General features: G+C 43.9%; 1 protein-coding gene across 9 annotated transcripts in view; it reads left to right on the top strand.

Annotated features, from left to right (window-relative positions):
* The first annotated feature begins 3,594 nt into the window (after positions 1-3,594).
* The window catches only part of NAV1 (neuron navigator 1), a 269,078-nt gene continuing 254,182 nt past the window's right edge, over positions 3,595-18,490 (top strand). For 3 of the 9 annotated variants that reach the window (XM_077481466.1, XM_077481464.1, XM_077481463.1), the window contains exon 1: positions 3,597-4,656. In XM_077481466.1, coding sequence (XP_077337592.1) covers positions 4,149-4,656 — 508 coding nt within the window. In that variant the 5' untranslated portion in view covers positions 3,597-4,148. Of the gene's footprint in view, positions 4,657-18,490 lie in introns of all 9 variants that reach the window. The other 6 variants (XM_077481469.1, XM_077481465.1, XM_077481474.1 and 3 more) reach the window with 4 other exon arrangements.

The following is an 18,490-nucleotide window of genomic DNA, read 5'->3' as shown; positions in this document are numbered from 1 at the left end:
AATAGCCGATTACCGGCTTGTGATCACATGATCAGCTGTCATTGGTTGACAGCTGATCATGTGGTAAGGGTTCGGGATTGACCCCTTGCTCCGATCTGTGATCAGGCAAGTCTCATAGACTCGCAGATCACAGAGCGCGCTGTGCGCGCCCCTCAGGCCACTCATGCACGGGACGACGTCAAAGCAGGAATGACGGCTACAGCGCGGATCTCTAGTGGTTAAACATATCCCAGATAAAAAAAATTGAATTTCTTTGTGAATTTTGGGCAAAATGTATTCTGATAAATGTCTTTGGTAGAAAAACATCCGAATAAGTGTATATTGAGTGGCTTGTGTGAAAGTTATAACATCTACAAACAATGACATATATACTGGAATTTTTATTTATTTGTTATAATAGTAATGGGAGTGATTATCAACTTATAATGGGACTGCGATAGTGCGGTGGGAATTCTGACACTGGGTGGAAACATCACCAGTGACACTAATACAGTGATCAGTGATAATACTAAACACTGTCACTGTACCAATGACTCTTGTTAATAACATCTAGGGGCAATCAAGGGCTTAATTGTGTGGGATGTACACACAATCAGAATAATCGTACGAAAAATCCTGCTTTTGAATCGATCGTACGATATGCGTTAGTACACAGATTTCTTTTTTGAGAGCCAATCAGGACAGTTCATCCGATATTATCCGATGGGACAAGCATGAATATGTTCCTTGTACGATATCAAATCATAAGATTTTCGTTTAAGCACAGTTGTCGTTCGAAAATACAATACAAATACACATCAACATGTTACATCACTTTTTATTTTTTATTCTGCGAGAATTTTAGTTACCTCTTCATTTCCGATATGAGAATAGCGTGCAAAAAAATAAAATAGTTGATGATCATTTTTCTGATAATCTCATTGTGTGTACAAGACATAAGTGTAATGTGTGCTGCTTTTACTAATAGAAATGGCTGATTATTCTCCCTGCTAACAACCACATTACTGCTCCATGTACAGAGCCCTGTGTTGTTAAAAACAGGGCTCTGTACCATAGGTGTGTGCAGCCTATTGCATTAGGGTGTGCACCCCAAATCTAAAACACACATGCCTTTCTCTGTGGCCTCAGCATCATGGGGCAGTGAATGAATGGGAAGTGCTCTGTGCTGAGTTGCTTCCTGTTCATTCACAAACTGAAGCATAGCAAACACAGCTATCTATGCTTCCATTGTGAATGGTCACAGTAAGCGAGTGTGTTCATTTAGAAAATGCAGTATTTGGCACCTTGCCCCGCTCTCCATCCTGAAAAATGCCCTGCGGCAGCTGGGGGGAAAGGAGGGAAGTCAGCAGCACTGCAGGGTGGGGAGGGGGACAGGAAGTAGGGGAAATCGGCATCGCACATAGCGATTAGGGGGTGCCCGGCACACCCCCTGCGCACGCCTATGCTCTGTACTGTGATTTGTTAAGCCAATCAGCAGATCTTAGTCATAAATCATTGGCCGAGACCTGCTGACTGACTTTGCTGTACCGAATCACAGCACAGCCGGGGTGGCCTGTAAATGCCGTATCGCGTACATGTACGTGATTCTGTGTTCTGTCAAAAGAGCCAACTCTTCAAAATCTCCAACCACATCACTTACAGTGACTCTCCAGTAGCAATAATTGGAGATTTTGATGAATTGGCTGCTTTTCATAGACAGCGTGTACACTGCGATACACAACGAATTGGCTGTTTTCACAGAACACCGGCAGTGTATACACTATGGTACACAACGAGTTGGCTGTTTTCACAGAACACCGGCAGCGCATACACTGCGATACACGACGAATTGGCTGTGTTCACAGAGCACCGGCAGTGTATACACTACGGTACACGACGAGTTGACTGTTTTCACAGAACACCGGCAGCGTATACACTGCGATACACGACGAATTGGCTGTTTTCACAGAACACCGGCAGCGTATACACTACGGTACATGACAAGTTGACTGTTTTCACAGAACACCGGCAGCGTATACACTGCGATACACGACGAATTGCCTGTTTTCACAGAACACCGGAAGTGTATACACTGCGATACACGACGAATTGGCTGTCTTCACAGAACACCGGCAGTGTATACACTGCGATACACGACGAATTGGCTGTTTTCACAGAACACCGGCAGTGTATACACTATGGTACACAACGAGTTGGCTGTTTTCACAGAGCACCGGCAGTGTATACACTACGGTACACGATGAGTTGGCTGTTTTCACAGAGCACCGGCAGTGTATACACTATGGTACACAACGAGTTGGCTGTTTTCACAGAGCACCGGCAGTGTATACACTACGGTACACAAAGAGTTGGCTGTTTTCACAGAACACCGGCAGTGTATACACTACAGTACACGAAGAGTTGGCTGTTTTCACAGAATACCGGCAGTGTATACACTACGGTACACGACGAGTTGGCTGTTTTCATAGAACACCGGCAGTGTATACACTACGGTACATGACGAGTTGACTGTTTTCACAGAACACCAGCAGCGTATACACTGCGATACACAACGAGTTGGCTGTTTTCACAGAACACCGGCAGCATATACACTGCGATACACAACGAATTGGCTGTTTTCAGAGAACACCGGCAGCGTATACACTGCGATACACAACGAGTTGGCTGTTTTCACAGAACACCGGCAGCTTATACACTGCGATACTCGGCAAGTTGGCTGTTTTCAGACAACACCGGCAGCGTATACACTGCGATACATGGCAAGTTGGCTGTTTTCAAAGAATATCAGGTAAGGAGGAAAAAAGTTGTTGCTGCCTTGGAGGCGGCCATGTTGGTGGTTATTAGCGGGCAGACTAACAATGTCCACTCATTATCTCGTGCATCGTACTGTACACTCCGCCGGAGTTCTGTGGAAACAATAAAGTCTATGAAAACTGCATATACTGGTGCTGTAGTCGCTGGAAGTGATGTAATTGGAGAGTTTGACAAGTTGGCTCTTTTGATAGAACATCAGCACAGATCGGCCGCCCTCTCGCTGTATATATATATGCATGTGGCGGTCCACAAGTGGTTAATAGCTATCTGTAATAAGGCGGCCATTCTTCCCACTGACCCCCCTATGTTGGTTTTATCAGGGGGAAGCCGGAAAATAGTAGAGGTGAAAAAAAAAAAAAAGGTGGAGAAAAGCTTCTGTGGTACTACATTAGTACATGTGGTAATGCATAGCACTCCTTTCACACATGCGCTTTTCAAGTTTGCACCCAGCTGTGGCCTTAACCTTGACACAGTCATATATATATATATAGATAGATAGATAGATAGATAGATAGATAGATAGATAGATATAGATTTTATCTATCTATCTATCTATATATATATATATAGATAGAGATAGAGATATATATATAGATAGATAGATATGTGTGTGTGTCCATTGAGCAGTGGTTGCAGCCTGAGGTAATTGCGCGGTGTGTCCATGTTGTGTCCTCTGTCACTTTCCCCGTCTTGTGTCCTCCTCCTCTTCACCTCTTGCGGCGTGGCTGTCCTTCGCCTCCTCCTCCTCCTCCTCGTCGTCTGTAGTCTCCCTCTTCCTCCTCCCCTTGTGTCTCTTCCTCCCTCCTCTCCTCTGCTCTCCTCTCCCCTCCCTCCTCTCTCTCTCAGCATCCTCCGGGAGGTAGAGGAAGCAGAAAGCGGAGGGAGTGCCCTGTTCTCCGGCACCGTTACTACTATAGAGCTGCGGCGGGGCTCGCCATTGACTGGAGCTGGCAGGAGGCATAGCCGCATGGACGGGCGCTTTGTCTTCTCATTTCCTTTCCTTTGTTTTCTCAGCTATATGTAATCACGCCGTGTCTGTCCTAGATTCTCTTTTCATCTAATTGCCCCTCATATACCTTCTTCTCGGTGTGCCATTCATCCCTATCCCTGCTCCTGCCTTTCCCTCATGTCTTTTCTCCTATAGCTCTGCACCTTTCTTCTCTGCCTTCCATCCCATTATTCTCCATTTTATTCTGCATCCATTTTTCTTATTGCATGCCCTTTGTTATTTCCTCTCCTACCCATCTCCCCTGTTCCCACCTATAGAAGTATATGCCTGTGTTATAACCTTCCCTCCTCCCGTACTCCCTCTTACTCCAGGGAGGGGAGGTGCGATGATGCAGAGGAAGGTGAAGCCCCCCTCGGGGGTGGGGTCAGGCCGCTCGGCGGAACTGCGCGTTTTCCGCGGTACTAGCGCCGGCCATGAGACCCGCCTGCCTGGAGCACCCCTTCGACGCCAACGTTCACTCACCAACCTGTCGGTGCTGACGGACGCTGAGAAGAAACTTCGCCTCTGCGGACCGGAGTGGTGCGATGATTTGGCTACCGCCACCTCGGTCAAGCACCTTACGACGGCCCCGGCATCCCCTGCTATGTCCAGGGCGCTTTCACGCTCAGAACACTCTCTTCTTCAGCCGCGGACACCTAGCCGAATTCCACGGGGACCGTACGCCGAAGTTAAGCCGCTTAGTAAAACTACGGACTCCACTTCCAGCGGTCCTTCTGCAGATGATACGTCGAAAGAGGCCTCTGATGACAAGAAGACTTTTCTTAAAGTGGACCCGGAGCTGGTGGTGACTGTTTTAGGCGATCTGGAGCAGCTTCTCTTCAGCCAGATGTTGGGTAAGGCAGATGTTACAGTAATGGGTGAAATCAGTACGTAATGTAGAACTGCCATTCTCAACCAGTGTTCCTCCAAAGGTTGATAGGGGTTCGTGGAGCTGTGGCTGATTGACCTGCCATCTGATGATGTCTGCATAGTTCCCGGTCCAACACAACTGCATGACACCAATTTTACCTGTCTGTAAGGGGGGCATTCTGACCATCATTGTACAGAGGGTATTCTTCCCATTGGCCACCACCAATGTAATGGGCATTTTCCCATTGACCACAAATTAATTGGTTTTAGCAGAGCTTCCCTGAGACCTGAACAATATTTTCAGAGATCATCTGGAATAAAAAGATTGAGGGAGGCTGTTTATGTTCTAATATTGTAAAAAGCCAAGGTCACATTCAAATTTGCCTCAAGAATACTTAAAGCGTAATTCCAGTAATTTGTGTGTTTATTAAATGTCCAGCAGCTACAAAAACTGTAGCTGCTGACTTTTAATAAACACACACTTACCTGTCACTTACCACGGTCCAGTGGTGCACTCACCCCAGCAGTTTTCTTCCTCCTTCATCCCTCGGCGGCGCTGGCATCTCTACTATGGGCACCCAGCTGTGGCAGCTTGCGGCTTCACAGCCGGTTGCCCACTGCCCTCTGTGGTTGTTCCCGAAGTCTTCTAGGACATGTCCTGTGTCCCAGAAGACTTCAGGAGAGAGGGGGAAGGAGAACTTCCGCTTCCGATCGCCTAAGGCGACCGGAAACGAAGTGGCTGCAGGTACCTGTCAAAATTGGGTACCCGCTTCCCCCCTGCTCCACAAAAGCTCAGTTTCACCATCAGGAGCTAGGGAAGAGGACTTAAAGCGGAAGGTTCACTTTTTAGTGAAACTCTGCTTTAACTGATAAGACAGCCCTGACTTCCTGCTCTGCTGGTCATGTGATGTGTGATTTCACCTGGGTTCTTCCTCAACTCTGTCTTCTCCTAGGTCTTTGTCACGTGTGTCACTGTTTGAAAGCAGATGAATGTTCTCCCTATGCCATCTGGGTATATGGCAGCTCCAGAATTTTCTAATATTTTGTTACAGTAATATTGGACTTTATTTGCAACTGTTGTTAGGGAACTACTTTTGGTGCATAAGATTCCTTTTTAAATGAAACATCGAAAAGAGACAACAGAAAAAAGACCAAGACCAAGTGGACCATCAAGACTGCCCCCGTTTTTTTAAATGTATACATGTTTTAGTTTTATTTGTTTTGTTTTTTCTTTCTTTCTTTTTTTGTTTCTTGTTTTGTCTATATATAGATCTATGTTTGTCCCAAGCATGTTTGAAGACATTTACTGTTGACTGACTCACTACCTCTACTAGAAGTGTGTTCCAAGCATCGAACTACTCTTTCGGTAAAATAATGCAATAGTCTATGTACCTATATGCTTTTGGGCTGGAAAGTGTATATTGTGCTGCTATTGACTCACATGCAAAGCTAGTGATGTGTATGTGAAAGTTTAGTACCCACAATTGGTAGTTTAAAAAATCTTCAGACTTATCTGTTGGACATCAATGTCTGCTGTCTATTGGCAGGATTTACCTGAGTGATACCATTTTTTATTATACATTTCATTCATATTAATTGCTGTAAATTGTTTTGACAACTGTGGTTTGGTACCAAGTTATATGAAAACTGAAAGTCTAAATCATGCAGCCCAAAATGTAAAAGTACCACACCCACAAATGTAAGTAGCAACTGGGATGTAAAACATACTGACCCTTAAGCTGGCCATAGTTGGATTGAAATGTATCCAGTTCAGCAGGGACCAGCCGGATTTTGATCTATTTGTGGGCAGGCTGGTTGTACACAAGTAGTTTTTAGATCGACTTGTGTACAACCAGGCTGTCATTTAAATTTTTTTGTGCAATCAGTGCTGCTGGCTATAGCCGGCACCACTAATCATTGTGTTCTAAAGGCAGGGAAGGCTCCCCTCTGTGAGAACAGCATAGCACAGCAGGAGTGATTCCCCCATCCACCTCAAGTGTGGGAATGGGGGAATGGGCACATTTTCTTTTAACGTTCAACCCACTGGTTTAAAGAAAAAAATGTATAATGTATGGCCTGCCTTAGGGCTCCTTAATACCAACAGCTGCGCCGAATGCACAGCCATTGGTGTGCAGTTATGGGAGGAATAGTGCAGATGCGCCAATTCTAGCACATCACTCTGTTTACTTTTTTGCAAAACTTTATTAAAATGCCACAAGTTTCCTTCACTGCATGCAGTACTTTTTTCAGCACACAATGGTGTGCCCAACACCGGAGCCCAGAACAGTCAACAAATAGTGTGAATTGGGCCCTTAAAGTGCATGTAAACCCTAATAATTAAAGCGGGAGTCCGCCGGGACTCTGCGTTTTTTTTTTTTTTTAAAAGCCAGCAGCTACAAATACTGTAGCTGCTGACTTTTAAAATAGTGACACTTACCTGTCCAGCGCGCCCGCGATGTCGGCACCTGAAGCCAATCTCTAGATCGTCTCTCGGGTGCTGCCGCTGCCATCTTGGGTATGGGAATCAGGAAATGGAGCCTTTCGGCTTCATTTCCCGGTTCCCTACTGCGCATGCGCGAGTCGCGCTGCGCAATAAAGACGGTCCCCGCTGCCTCTGGGATCTGTGTGTTTCCCAGCAGGCAGCGGGGCACTTGCGGAAAGGGACGGGCACTTGCGGAAAGGGGCGTAATCTACGCCCCTTTCTGCAGAGAGCTATCCCGGAAGTGGGTGCAGATACCTGTACTGTACAGGTATCTGCACCCCCCTCCCCCCTGAAAGGTGCCAATTGTGGCGCCGGAGGGGGGGAGGGTTCCGATGAGCGGAAGGTCCACTTTAGGGTGGACCTCCGCTTTAACCTCGGCTCTCCAGCTGTTTTGAAACTACAAATCCCATCATGCCTCTGCCTCTAGGAGTCATGCCTGTGATTGTTAGGGTCTTGCAGTGTCTCATGGGACTTGTAGTTTCAAAACAGCTGGAGAGCCGAGGTTCCCTACCCCCAGACGTAATGCATAGGATGACTCACATTAAAAACCTTCTGTCTATAGGTCTGAGTATTAGGGGTGAGTCTGATTAGTTCAGCAAAAGACAATGAGCAAAGCTGACAGCACTCAGTCTACAAGAATGCAGTGTGTTGTCAGCCCACAGGAGGAGTTAGGAGCTGATTGCATATCTGGAAGATCAACAGTTACAGTATCTTTCTGTACTTGCAGGGCCTTTTAAAGAGGAAGTAAACCCCCTCTAAAAAGAAAAACACCCTGCAGGACAAAGGCATAATGAGCTAGTTTTCATAGCTACTAGCTCATTATGAATTACTTGCCTGAGATCGAAGCCCCCGAAGCGACCCTTGTTCACCTCCTCCGTTGCCACCATGATACCCAAAGTGACTTCCAGGTATTGCTGCTCCGTCGCTGTGACTGGCCGGAGCAGCGATGACGTCACACATGCGCTGTAGACATCGGTGCCCGTTTTTAGGAAAATATCTCCTTAACCGTGTAGGTTAAGGAGATATTTCTTGCACCTACAGGTAAGCCTAAGGGTTTACAACCGCTTTAAAACACATGCATGTTTTACAGAGATGTGCTCCATGTTTTTTTGCCCTGACTTACATGTTAAAACAAACCTGTGTATGCTGCCCGTCTAAGTATTAGGATGGATGAAAGCTGTATGATGACATTGTGACAGTCACCAGGTACCTGAGCTAGACAGATAACTGATCACTTTTCTCAGACTTTCCTAATTTGCATAATTGGTTTGGGTATGTGACCCAGAAAAAAATAAAGCCAGTGGGAGAAAATAACAGCCAGCCAGCTATAAGGCCGCGTACACACGCGGGGACTGTTCGCTCAACTTTGTTCGTCAAACAGTTTCAGCGGACAGTCCGCTCAAAATTAGCATGGACGGACTTGGCCACACACGACGAACGAACAGTCCGCTGAAACCGTGCGCGATGACGTGAACGGCACGTACGACGGGACTAGAAAACGACGTCCTATACACTGCAATGCAACCTTCGGCGTGTAAATTCTTTCTGAGCATGCGCGAGACTTAGTTTGACGAACAAGCCTACACACGGGCGGACTGTCCGCTCAAACCAAGTTTCAGCGGACAGTTTTACGGAATTTCCGAAAAACTTTGTTCGTCAGACTGTCCGCTGAAACTGTCCGCTGAAGCCCACACACGAGCGGACTGTCTGCCGAAACACTGTTCAGCGGACAAAGTTGAGCGAACAGTCCGCCCGTGTGTACGCGGCCTAAGTTTCAGAATAAAGAATCTTTATTGACCGCCCCAAATGGTTCACATGAAATGTGTACGTCCTCCTAAGCATATCCCTAACCTTAACCTAATCTTACCTTGAAACTTTTTTTTTTTGTTTTGGATAGAGTGGTAAGGGAGTTAGAACACCTTTATTGTGTGTGTCACCATCATTTTTTTTTCTGTTTAGTCATGGTTACCACTGTCACTCAGACTAAATGTGATGGTAAATCTAAAACTTTGAGTTGTCACCAGGACAAATTTTTCAATAGGGATACATGTTCTGGTGACAACTTTCTAAGAGTATTTGCCTTAGGCCTGTTTCACACTTGAGAGACTTTTCTTGCCACTTTGGACATCAGAGTCGCATGACAAGTCGTACCCCATGATTCCCAATGATAACTATTAATTTCTGAGCGACATCAAGTTGCACCGACTTCACAGTACTCCCTGTGCTACTTTGGTCCGACTTTAATGTGAGTTGAGGGCCATAGACCTCAAGTTTACAAAGGCATTCCCTGAAATGGCATCAAAATTGCAGCGAAATCGTACGACTCTCAGGTCGCGGCAGTGTGAAAGGGGCCTTACTTGAGAGAGATTTCCTCTCATTTGCTGTTGTGTTTACAACAAAGGATGGGGTTATAACCATTCTTTGTTCTAACAATACAAAGGAATGGAAAGTTTTGGATTTGAGCTATGCATTAAGCTAAAATATATGTCAAGCCAAAAATGGGCTGAATGAAAAAAAAAACGTATAAGCTCAGAGGGGTTTCCTGTACTAACAATCTGATGTTAGTACATCAATCTCCCCTGTTGAGCTATTGTGTTCTGACAGGGGGATGGCCCCCTGCCAGAACACTCTGGTCAACTCTCATAGCTATTGGTTGAGAACACTGATCGGATGCTGATTGGCAGACCTTTTTCTGTCATTCCCCCTCGACAGAAGCTGGACCAGCTGTCATACACACGGGCCAAATGTTGGCTGGTTTCTATTGAACCGGTCGATGACGTCCGATATTTTCGGTATATGTGTACCACTCTTCACCCTCTAACACAGGGGTCTCCAAAGTTTCTAAACAAAGATATAGTTTACTGTCCTTCTGACTTTAGGGGGGCTGGACTGTGGCCATTGGGAGTACAAAATGTCCCGCATCAGCGGAATTAAATAGTCCCCCATCATTGGTGTCATTAGGAGGAATTGTGGCCTTTATTGGAGTCCTTGGGAAGAATTGTGCCCAGTCATTGGTGTCACTGTGCCCCATTGTTGATGTCATTGGGAGGAACTGTAACCCATTGGTGGTGTCATTGGGAGGAATGTTTCCCTTTATTGGTGTCAGTGAATAATATAGTGTTTCAGGGGCAGAATAAAAGCAAGCAAAGGGGCCCATTCCGGCCCCGGGCCACAGTTTGGAGGTAACTGCTCTAACGGATAGCAGTAAAAACTGAAGAGGTTCTAGTTCTTTCCTACTCTATATAACACTTGACTGGACATACACTTTAACCCTATTTTTTTTTGTGTGTGGCATTGACAATAAATGTGTCCGGGGCATGTGAAGTGATCATTTAAAGACATAAACAGGTATGTGTAAGGATTTTTAACCTTTTAGTAAACTGCAGATGCTGGACTTGGTGGTTTGTTACATGTGCAGTGTTTAGTGATACTTTATCATTAGGATTGTGAGGGGAGTAACCAGGTTCCATAGTTGGAGCCAAGTATTGGTATCTGTTTGGTGAATGCTTCCCATCCTGGGCATCACAGGCAACAATTTCTGAGCAATTCAGGGTTCTGCAGGCACTATATATAGTGATGATTGAAACTCTCCTCACTGACAGTAGTGTCTCTTTTATCAGGTTTGTTTTAAAGTGATTTTGAATCCAAAGAAAAAAAGGTAATATATTGTAGCTTACCAATCATAATATGTGGTGGCTGCATTGGTTTCCTTTTTTTAGGCTTTTTCCCTCTGTTTTCACCTGGTGATCTAGCCAGTAACAGCCTTCCCTGCATTAGGTTCACACCTATGCATTTTTTAGTGCGTTTGCTGAAGCGCAGAAAGCACTACAACTCATTTAACATTATATCCTATGAGACCTGTTCACTGCATTGAGTTTTTTGGAAAGGTGCAGGGACTTTTTTTTACATACATGATGGTGCATTTTTGCCATAGACTGGAATAGAAGCATGTAAATGTGTTTTGGTAGGGATTTGCATTCAACAACCAGTCTCCTTCTACAAAAAAAAGAGCACGAAGCGTGAAAATGCGTGAGGAACGCTCAGCAAAATGCATCAAATGCACTAGCCTTAGAGGGCTTATGCTCTGGATGAATGAATACTGGGGGCACAGCAGACAGCAGCATTGTCAGTCTGGGGAGAGAGGAGATGGACTAGCAGATTTAGGTACACAAACAAATTGAAGCCAAACTCCAGCTCACGCTTTATAAGCAGTGACAGCAACAGTTTTTTCCTTTTGGCATAAAGGTTTTATATAAATAAAAGCTGATCATTGTAGGTACCGCTGTCAGTGGTAAATAGTTTTTCTCAACCATCTAACTGCTACATTTGCAGGACAGCTAGTTCTGTTGGGGGAATAAAACAGACTTATTGGCAAGATCACCAGGTGAAAATAACAGAAAGCATACAAACAAAAAAAGAAAACAAATGCAGCCACCATATCTAAGAATTGGTAAATTGCAATAAATAAACTTTTACTTTTAAGTTTAATACTACTTTAAAGTGATTCTAAAGGTTTTTCTTACCTTCGTGCATTATGCATTCTAAGGTAAAAAACCTTCAGTGTGCAGCTCCCCCCTCAGCCTCCTCAATACTTACCTAAGCCCGATCTCGATCCAGCAATGTGCATGAGAGCCAAGGCTGTCCCTGGTCTCTCTCTCCTCCCTGATTGGCTGAGATGCAATAATGAGCCGCACTCGGTGCACATGGGTGCCCCCCCATAGAAGGTGGGCTGCGATGGGGGCACTTAGTGGGGGGGGGGGCAGAGTCCTGGCGGGGGACCCAAGAAGAGGAGGATCGGAGCTGATCTGTGCAAAACCACTGTACAGAGCAGGTAAGTATGACATGTTTGTTATTTAAAAAAAAATGCCTTCACAAGCACTTTAAAGTGGTTGGAAAGGCAAAAGGTTTTCTTTTTACTTTAATGAATTCTCTGAATTAAGGTAAAAAAAACTTTCATGTTTAGCCCCCCCCCCCCCAATTGCCAGAGTCAAATCTCAATCCAGCGGTGTGCCAGAGAGCATCAGTGCTGCTCTTTCTCTCTCCTCACTGCCAATGACTCCAGCTGCTGCCAATCAAGGCCTGTGAAGCGGGGGGCTGATAGGTGGCTGGCCCAAGCCACACTATGTGTGTTAATAGAGTCGAGCCGGCATGAGTGCCCCCCCCCATAGCAATCGGTTTGCTATGGGGGTCACTCGAAAGGGAGGAAGAGCCAGGAGCACCAACAGGGTGACCCTAGAAGAGGAGGATCAGGGCTGCTATCTGTGTGTAAGTATAACTTATTTCTTTTTTTTTTTTAATCCTTTAAAACTGCTTTAATAATTTAGGAGACGTGCTTCCTATGACATGAGTAAAGAAGCTAGTAAAGTGTAGGTGTGGACTATAATTTTTAACATATGCGGCATACATGTCTCCTGAACTGTGCAATTTTTGACCTCATGGCCCCTAATTGGGATTGAACAGCTCCAGATTTCTATACCAATTTATGTACTGAATTTATAACATTTCATGTCTTCTTTAGTACTTCAGCCAAAAAAACTATAGAAACCAGTCATCTATCATTGTTCTCATTTTTGTAAATTAATGTGGTTATGAAATATTGGTTGCTTTTCATCACCATAGCTCTTGGCACTGCTTTATTAAAGTGGTTCTAGAAGTTTCGCCCCCTCAACCCCCCAGAAAGATCTGTCTCTTGTGCAGTTTAAAGACAGGTTATGCGTAGATTATCCAGGATCAGGCATTCCACACGCTGAATGTTCACAGGAATAACTGCTGTGGACTGGGGACCACTACAGCCAGGATCGTCACTGATGGACGTACGGCCATCTTTGAAACATTTTTACCCTTCATATGTCTTACTACGGCTGAGCGTCTCATCACCGTACTGCGCTTGAAGTCTTATGTAGATATCTGCAGGTTTTACACCTTCATTCACAAGAAACCTCATCACCACACGCTGTTCCATGCACCCACTAACACTGTTGTCTGCCATCTTTATTAACAGTCTCTGAACTGGCCCATGACATGTGCGTCACTTATCAGTAATTGGACACACTGCGTGTACTACCGCCATGCTAGCATCCCTTTTTAAACCCGCTTTGTCCCGCTTTGAGTTGAACGTCCCTCGTATACTCCTAGTTCTCTGACCTACAAAACAGAACATTCTTCTGCTCCACTGCGTACATAGAGCATTGCCTAAGTAGGTAATCAGTAGCAGTTACTACACACATACTACATCCCTCAATGGTTCAATCACAGCACCCAGTCACAAGCGAGTGCCAGGTCTGAAAGTATAAACATTACAGAACAGCTTTCGTTATTTTGGTTTTGTTCTGCAGTGACTCCAGCTTACTGCTGTTCCTCCAGACCATACATGGCTGGAAATTACATTGGATGTCACTTGAGGCACCACGAGAACACTTTGAAATATCACTTTAGTTAGAGATAACTATACCTGGGCCAAAAATTGCTAAAACAAGCGGAAAGTGTGTGTGTGTTGTCTGTCCATAGCAAACACAAAGTTTGGCGGACATTTTTTCTTTCAGCCAAATTGTGAAATATGAAGGCTGTCATAATTGGCAAAATATCAATTCTTTCTTTCCAGACATGACCCCCTTTCTCCGGGTTTCATTATAAAAAAAAAAAAAAGATACTGAACATTAAAATAAAACAAAAAGATAGGTGCTTGCCTTTAATATAAAACATCTGTTACAGACAATACAAAGGAATGGAAAGCATAGCATGACTAAGATTTTCAGTTGCTTGCATTTTTATTAATAGAAATACATTAACATTTCACTATTTATAACATGTAAGTACCGTATACAGTAACACATAAATCAGACAATGGAAACTGCAATCATTTAAAGTTCCAGCAATATACTGCATGTGAAGCTACACAGAACAATTTATTCCAACTTGTGTTAAGTGATACAGCACCTATCAAAACAAGATTAGATAGGCACACAGTGGAAACTGTCAGATCCAGTAATGGTATATATATATAAAAAAGAAAAACAATGCTGCGTAAACATGTACAACCAGAAAAGGATAACCACAAAACAAAAACAAATTCCCAGAATATTGGGTCATTCAGTAATCAAAAGTACTGAGAGACATGAAATAACAGGAGTAGACTAAATGAGACACAAAATTGATGAGACCCAATTATTTTCTGTATCTGTTGTCCATAACACCTGTACAGGTGGAATGCATGGTATTTTAATGCGTATTTACTTTATTTATTATAGTCAGGGCTAAAAATGAAAGTAATTATTGCATATGACAATATTTTATGCTGGTGCTGCTCTACGCTTTTTTTTTTTTTTTTTTACACACTTTTCTGTTCTTCTCTACAGAGAATTTCTAAAATGTGTATAGAGATTAGTAGCTGAAGCTGAAGTTTACATACAACATTAATCAAAAACTGCATCAAAACGTAACACTGGTGCTTTATTGAGTCACATGACCTATGAAAAGCACACCATGAGCACAGTAAAATCGTGGCAAAATTGGCGCCATTATCGCCACCTTTTTCTCTATCTATACAAAAAACACTATTCTCGACCGATATGTTTCGGCCGTCAAAATTTCGGTGCATCTCTAAAGATAACAACAATCATGGCCAGAAAAGAAGTGTATATAAATACAGAAAGGAACGTCAAAGCAAAACCAGATAAAAGCATCCATGTTATTTTTAATTGTTGGTAAATAAGTCATATAAAAACAACCAACACATTTCAGGGGGAAAAAACAACCTAATCAGGATCAGCACAGGATAAAACTTGTGATTTCACAGATTTATATTAAAACTCTCCACAACTAACAACATGACAGAAGTTGCTGAAAGTGTTGTTGCCCCCATTTTTGTATGTCTTATATACTAACAATTAAAATTGTCTTGATTTTGGTTTGGTGTGCCTTTCTTTATTTCTATGGTTTGAGCTAATGTTGGGTTCCTATTGAGGGAAGCTTTGTTGTGCTGCTTCCCTAGCACTTGTTTGAAGTTTTCCTACTTACGCAAGTTTGAAAGTTCCCAAAACCTTTTTGAGTATGTTGCTTTGAAGAAAAGAAATGAAGACAGTGAAAATTGTGTTTCCTGACATTCGTGGTCAGTGAAATTTGCTTCTTAGATTGGCACTCAGAGGGAGAATGACCCATTTATATTGGTGGTCATTGGGAGAAGGGCCTGCTTATGCCGGTGTTCAGTAGAAGAAAGTCACTGAAAAGAATGCTTCTTATTTTGGTGGTCAGTGGGAATAATGTTCCTTACATTGGTCGTCAGTGGGAAGAATGGCTCTTACATGGATGGGCAGTCTGGAGAATGCTTCTTACATTGATGGTCAGTGGGAAGAATGCCTCTTACATGGATGGCCAGTGGAAAGAATGTTCCTTACATTGATGGTCAGTGGGAAGATTTTTCCTTACATTGATGGTCAGCTGGAAGAATGCCTCGTACATGGATGGTCAGTGGGAAGAATGTTCCTTACATTGATGGTCAGTGGGAAGAATGTTCCTTACAATGATGAGTGGGAAGAATGCCTCGTACATGAATGGTCAGCTGGAAGAATGCCTCGTACGTGGATGGTCAGTGGGAAGAATGTTCCTTACATTGATGAATGGGAAGAATGCCTCATACATTGGTGGTCAGTGGGAAGAATGCCTCATACATTGGTGGTCAGTGGGAAGAATGCCTCGTACGTGGATGGTCAGTGGGAAGAATGTTCCTTACATTGATGGTCAGTGGGAAGAATGTTCCTTACATTGATGGTGAGTGGGAAGAATGTTCCTTACATGGATGGTGAGTGGGAAGAATGTTCCTTACATGGATGGTCAGTGGGAAGAATGTTCCTTACATGGATGGTCAGTGGGAAGAATGTTCCTTACATGGATGGTCAGTGGGAAGAATGTTCCTTACATGGATGGTCAGTGGGAAGAATGTTCCTTACATGGATGGTCAGTGGGAAGAATGTTCCTTACATGGATGGTCAGTGGGAAGAATGTTCCTTACATGGATGGTCAGTGGGAAGAATGTTCCTTACATGGATGGTCAGTGGGAAGAATGTTCCTTACATGGATGGTCAGTGGGAAGAATGCCTCGTACATGGATGGTCAGTGGGAAGAATGCCTCGTACATGGATGGTCAGTGGGAAGAATGTTCCTTACATGGATGGTCAGTGGGAAGAATGTTCCTTACATGGATGGTCAGTGGGAAGAATGTTCCTTACATTGATGGTCAGTGGGAAGAATGTTCCTTACAATGATGAGTGAGAAGAATGCCTCATACATGGATGGTCAGCTGGAAGAATGCCTCGTACGTGGATGGTCAGTGGGAAGAATGTTCCTTACATTGATGAATGGGAAGAATGCCTCATACATTGGTGGTCAGTGGGAAGAATGCCTCATACATTGGTGGTCAGTGGGAAGAATGCCTCATACATTGGTGGTCAGTGGGAAGAATGCCTCGTACGTGGATGGTCAGTGGGAAGAATGTTCCTTACATTGATGAATGGGAAGAATGCCTCATACATTGATGAATGGGAAGAATGCCTCATACATTGGTGGTCAGTGGGAAGAATGCCTCATACATTGGTGGTCAGTGGGAAGAATGCCTCGTACGTGGATGGTCAGTGGGAAGAATGTTCCTTACATTGATGGTCAGTGGGAAGAATGTTCCTTACATTGATGGTGAGTGGGAAGAATGTTCCTTACATGGATGGTCAGTGGGAAGAATGTTCCTTACATGGATGGTCAGTGGGAAGAATGTTCCTTACATGGATGGTCAGTGGGAAGAATGTTCCTTACATGGATGGTCAGTGGGAAGAATGCCTCGTACATGGATGGTCAGTGGGAAGAATGTTCCTTACATGGATGGTCAGTGGGAAGAATGTTCCTTACATGGATGGTCAGTGGGAAGAATGCCTCGTACATGGATGGTCAGTGGGAAGAATGTTCCTTACATGGATGGTCAGTGGGAAGAATGCCTCGTACATGGATGGTCAGTGGGAAGAATGCCTCGTACATGGATGGTCAGTGGGAAGAATGTTCCTTACATTGATGAATGGGAAGAATGCCTCATACATTGGTGGTCAGTGGGAAGAATGCCTCGTACATTGGTGGTCAGTGGGAAGAATGCCTCGTACATTGGTGGTCAGTGGGAAGAATGCCTCGTACATGGGTGGTCAGTGGGAAGAATGTTCCTTACATTGATGGTCAGTAGGAAGAACACCTCTTAAATTGGTCAGTGGGAAAAATGCCTCCTTACAGATAGCAAAAAACATTATTAGTGTCAGTGGTTACTTATATAAAGTTGGTCAACAGTGTTAAATTTCTTTCAGCCTGTGTCTGAATGTAAAAAAATCTAAGAGATGCTAGCAGCTGTCAGAATACCCAAACAATTGGATGCAGCTGCTGTTTGGCTGACAGTTTTCCTTCCAGCTTGCTCCACTTCTCAATCAAAGGATGCCGAGTGGGATTGGGCTGATAGGACCACCTCCTAAGTGAATTTAGGCCAGTTCATCAGGAACTGGATGCAGCTTAAACAATGCATGGCCAGCCTAAGAGTCAGAAATTGCTGACTTCTCAAGAAACCCCCTAACAACCTCAAACCCTGGTTCAGAAAAGCTGAACTAGTGCAAGGGATCACAAAAAATGCAATGTGTGCATTTTATTTACTGTTTTCCTTATTTTCATTTCTTAGTTCATTAGTTGTGGTTTTAGCCAACACAAAATAAATAAATCAAAGAAAACAGATGTATCTGAAGAATTTATAATTGGATTACCTGATCCTAGTCTGCCTTAATATAATTACCACCAGGAATAAATGGGTATAGAGACATCTGTTTATTTGGGACAGCCTAAAATAGAAATTGAGGATCGTTCAGTCTTATAATGATTTACACAGTATTTGCAGTTCTCAATCAAGATCATATTTTGTTTTAATCACAAAAAAATGTTCAACATCTCTGCATTGTGACTTTGTATACTGTACCATTGCAATGTCATGAGGTTTTTTAAGTAAAGTGGTTGTAAACCCATACATAAATCCAGTGTAGTGACTGGCCTCAGGAGATACAGAGATGAAACAAACCCTCCTACATAAGGTTTATCTGCAGTCTTCTATTCTCTACATCCAGAGTCCAGAATTTATAAAGCTTGTCTGAACTATCAGAAAAAAGGGGGCGAATAACTGAAGTTACTCTCTGCAGTGCTTAGTGAGAAGAGCTCTAAGAGATGAATGGAGGGAAGGGACACCCTCTCCTCCACACCACACACAGGAACAGAGCTGAGGCTATCAGTCAGCTGGAGCTCCCTCCCCTGTCACCATTCTTCTCTGCGTC

The sequence above is a fragment of the Lithobates pipiens genome, unplaced genomic scaffold, assembly GCF_037356315.1.
Source record: "Lithobates pipiens isolate NorthernLeopardFrog02 unplaced genomic scaffold, aLitPip1_a1.2 Scaffold_16, whole genome shotgun sequence".
Taxonomy (NCBI): Eukaryota; Metazoa; Chordata; class Amphibia; order Anura; family Ranidae; genus Lithobates; species Lithobates pipiens.
Note: the sequence above shows the minus strand (reverse complement) of the source record. Positions and strands in the feature narration are given on the sequence as shown.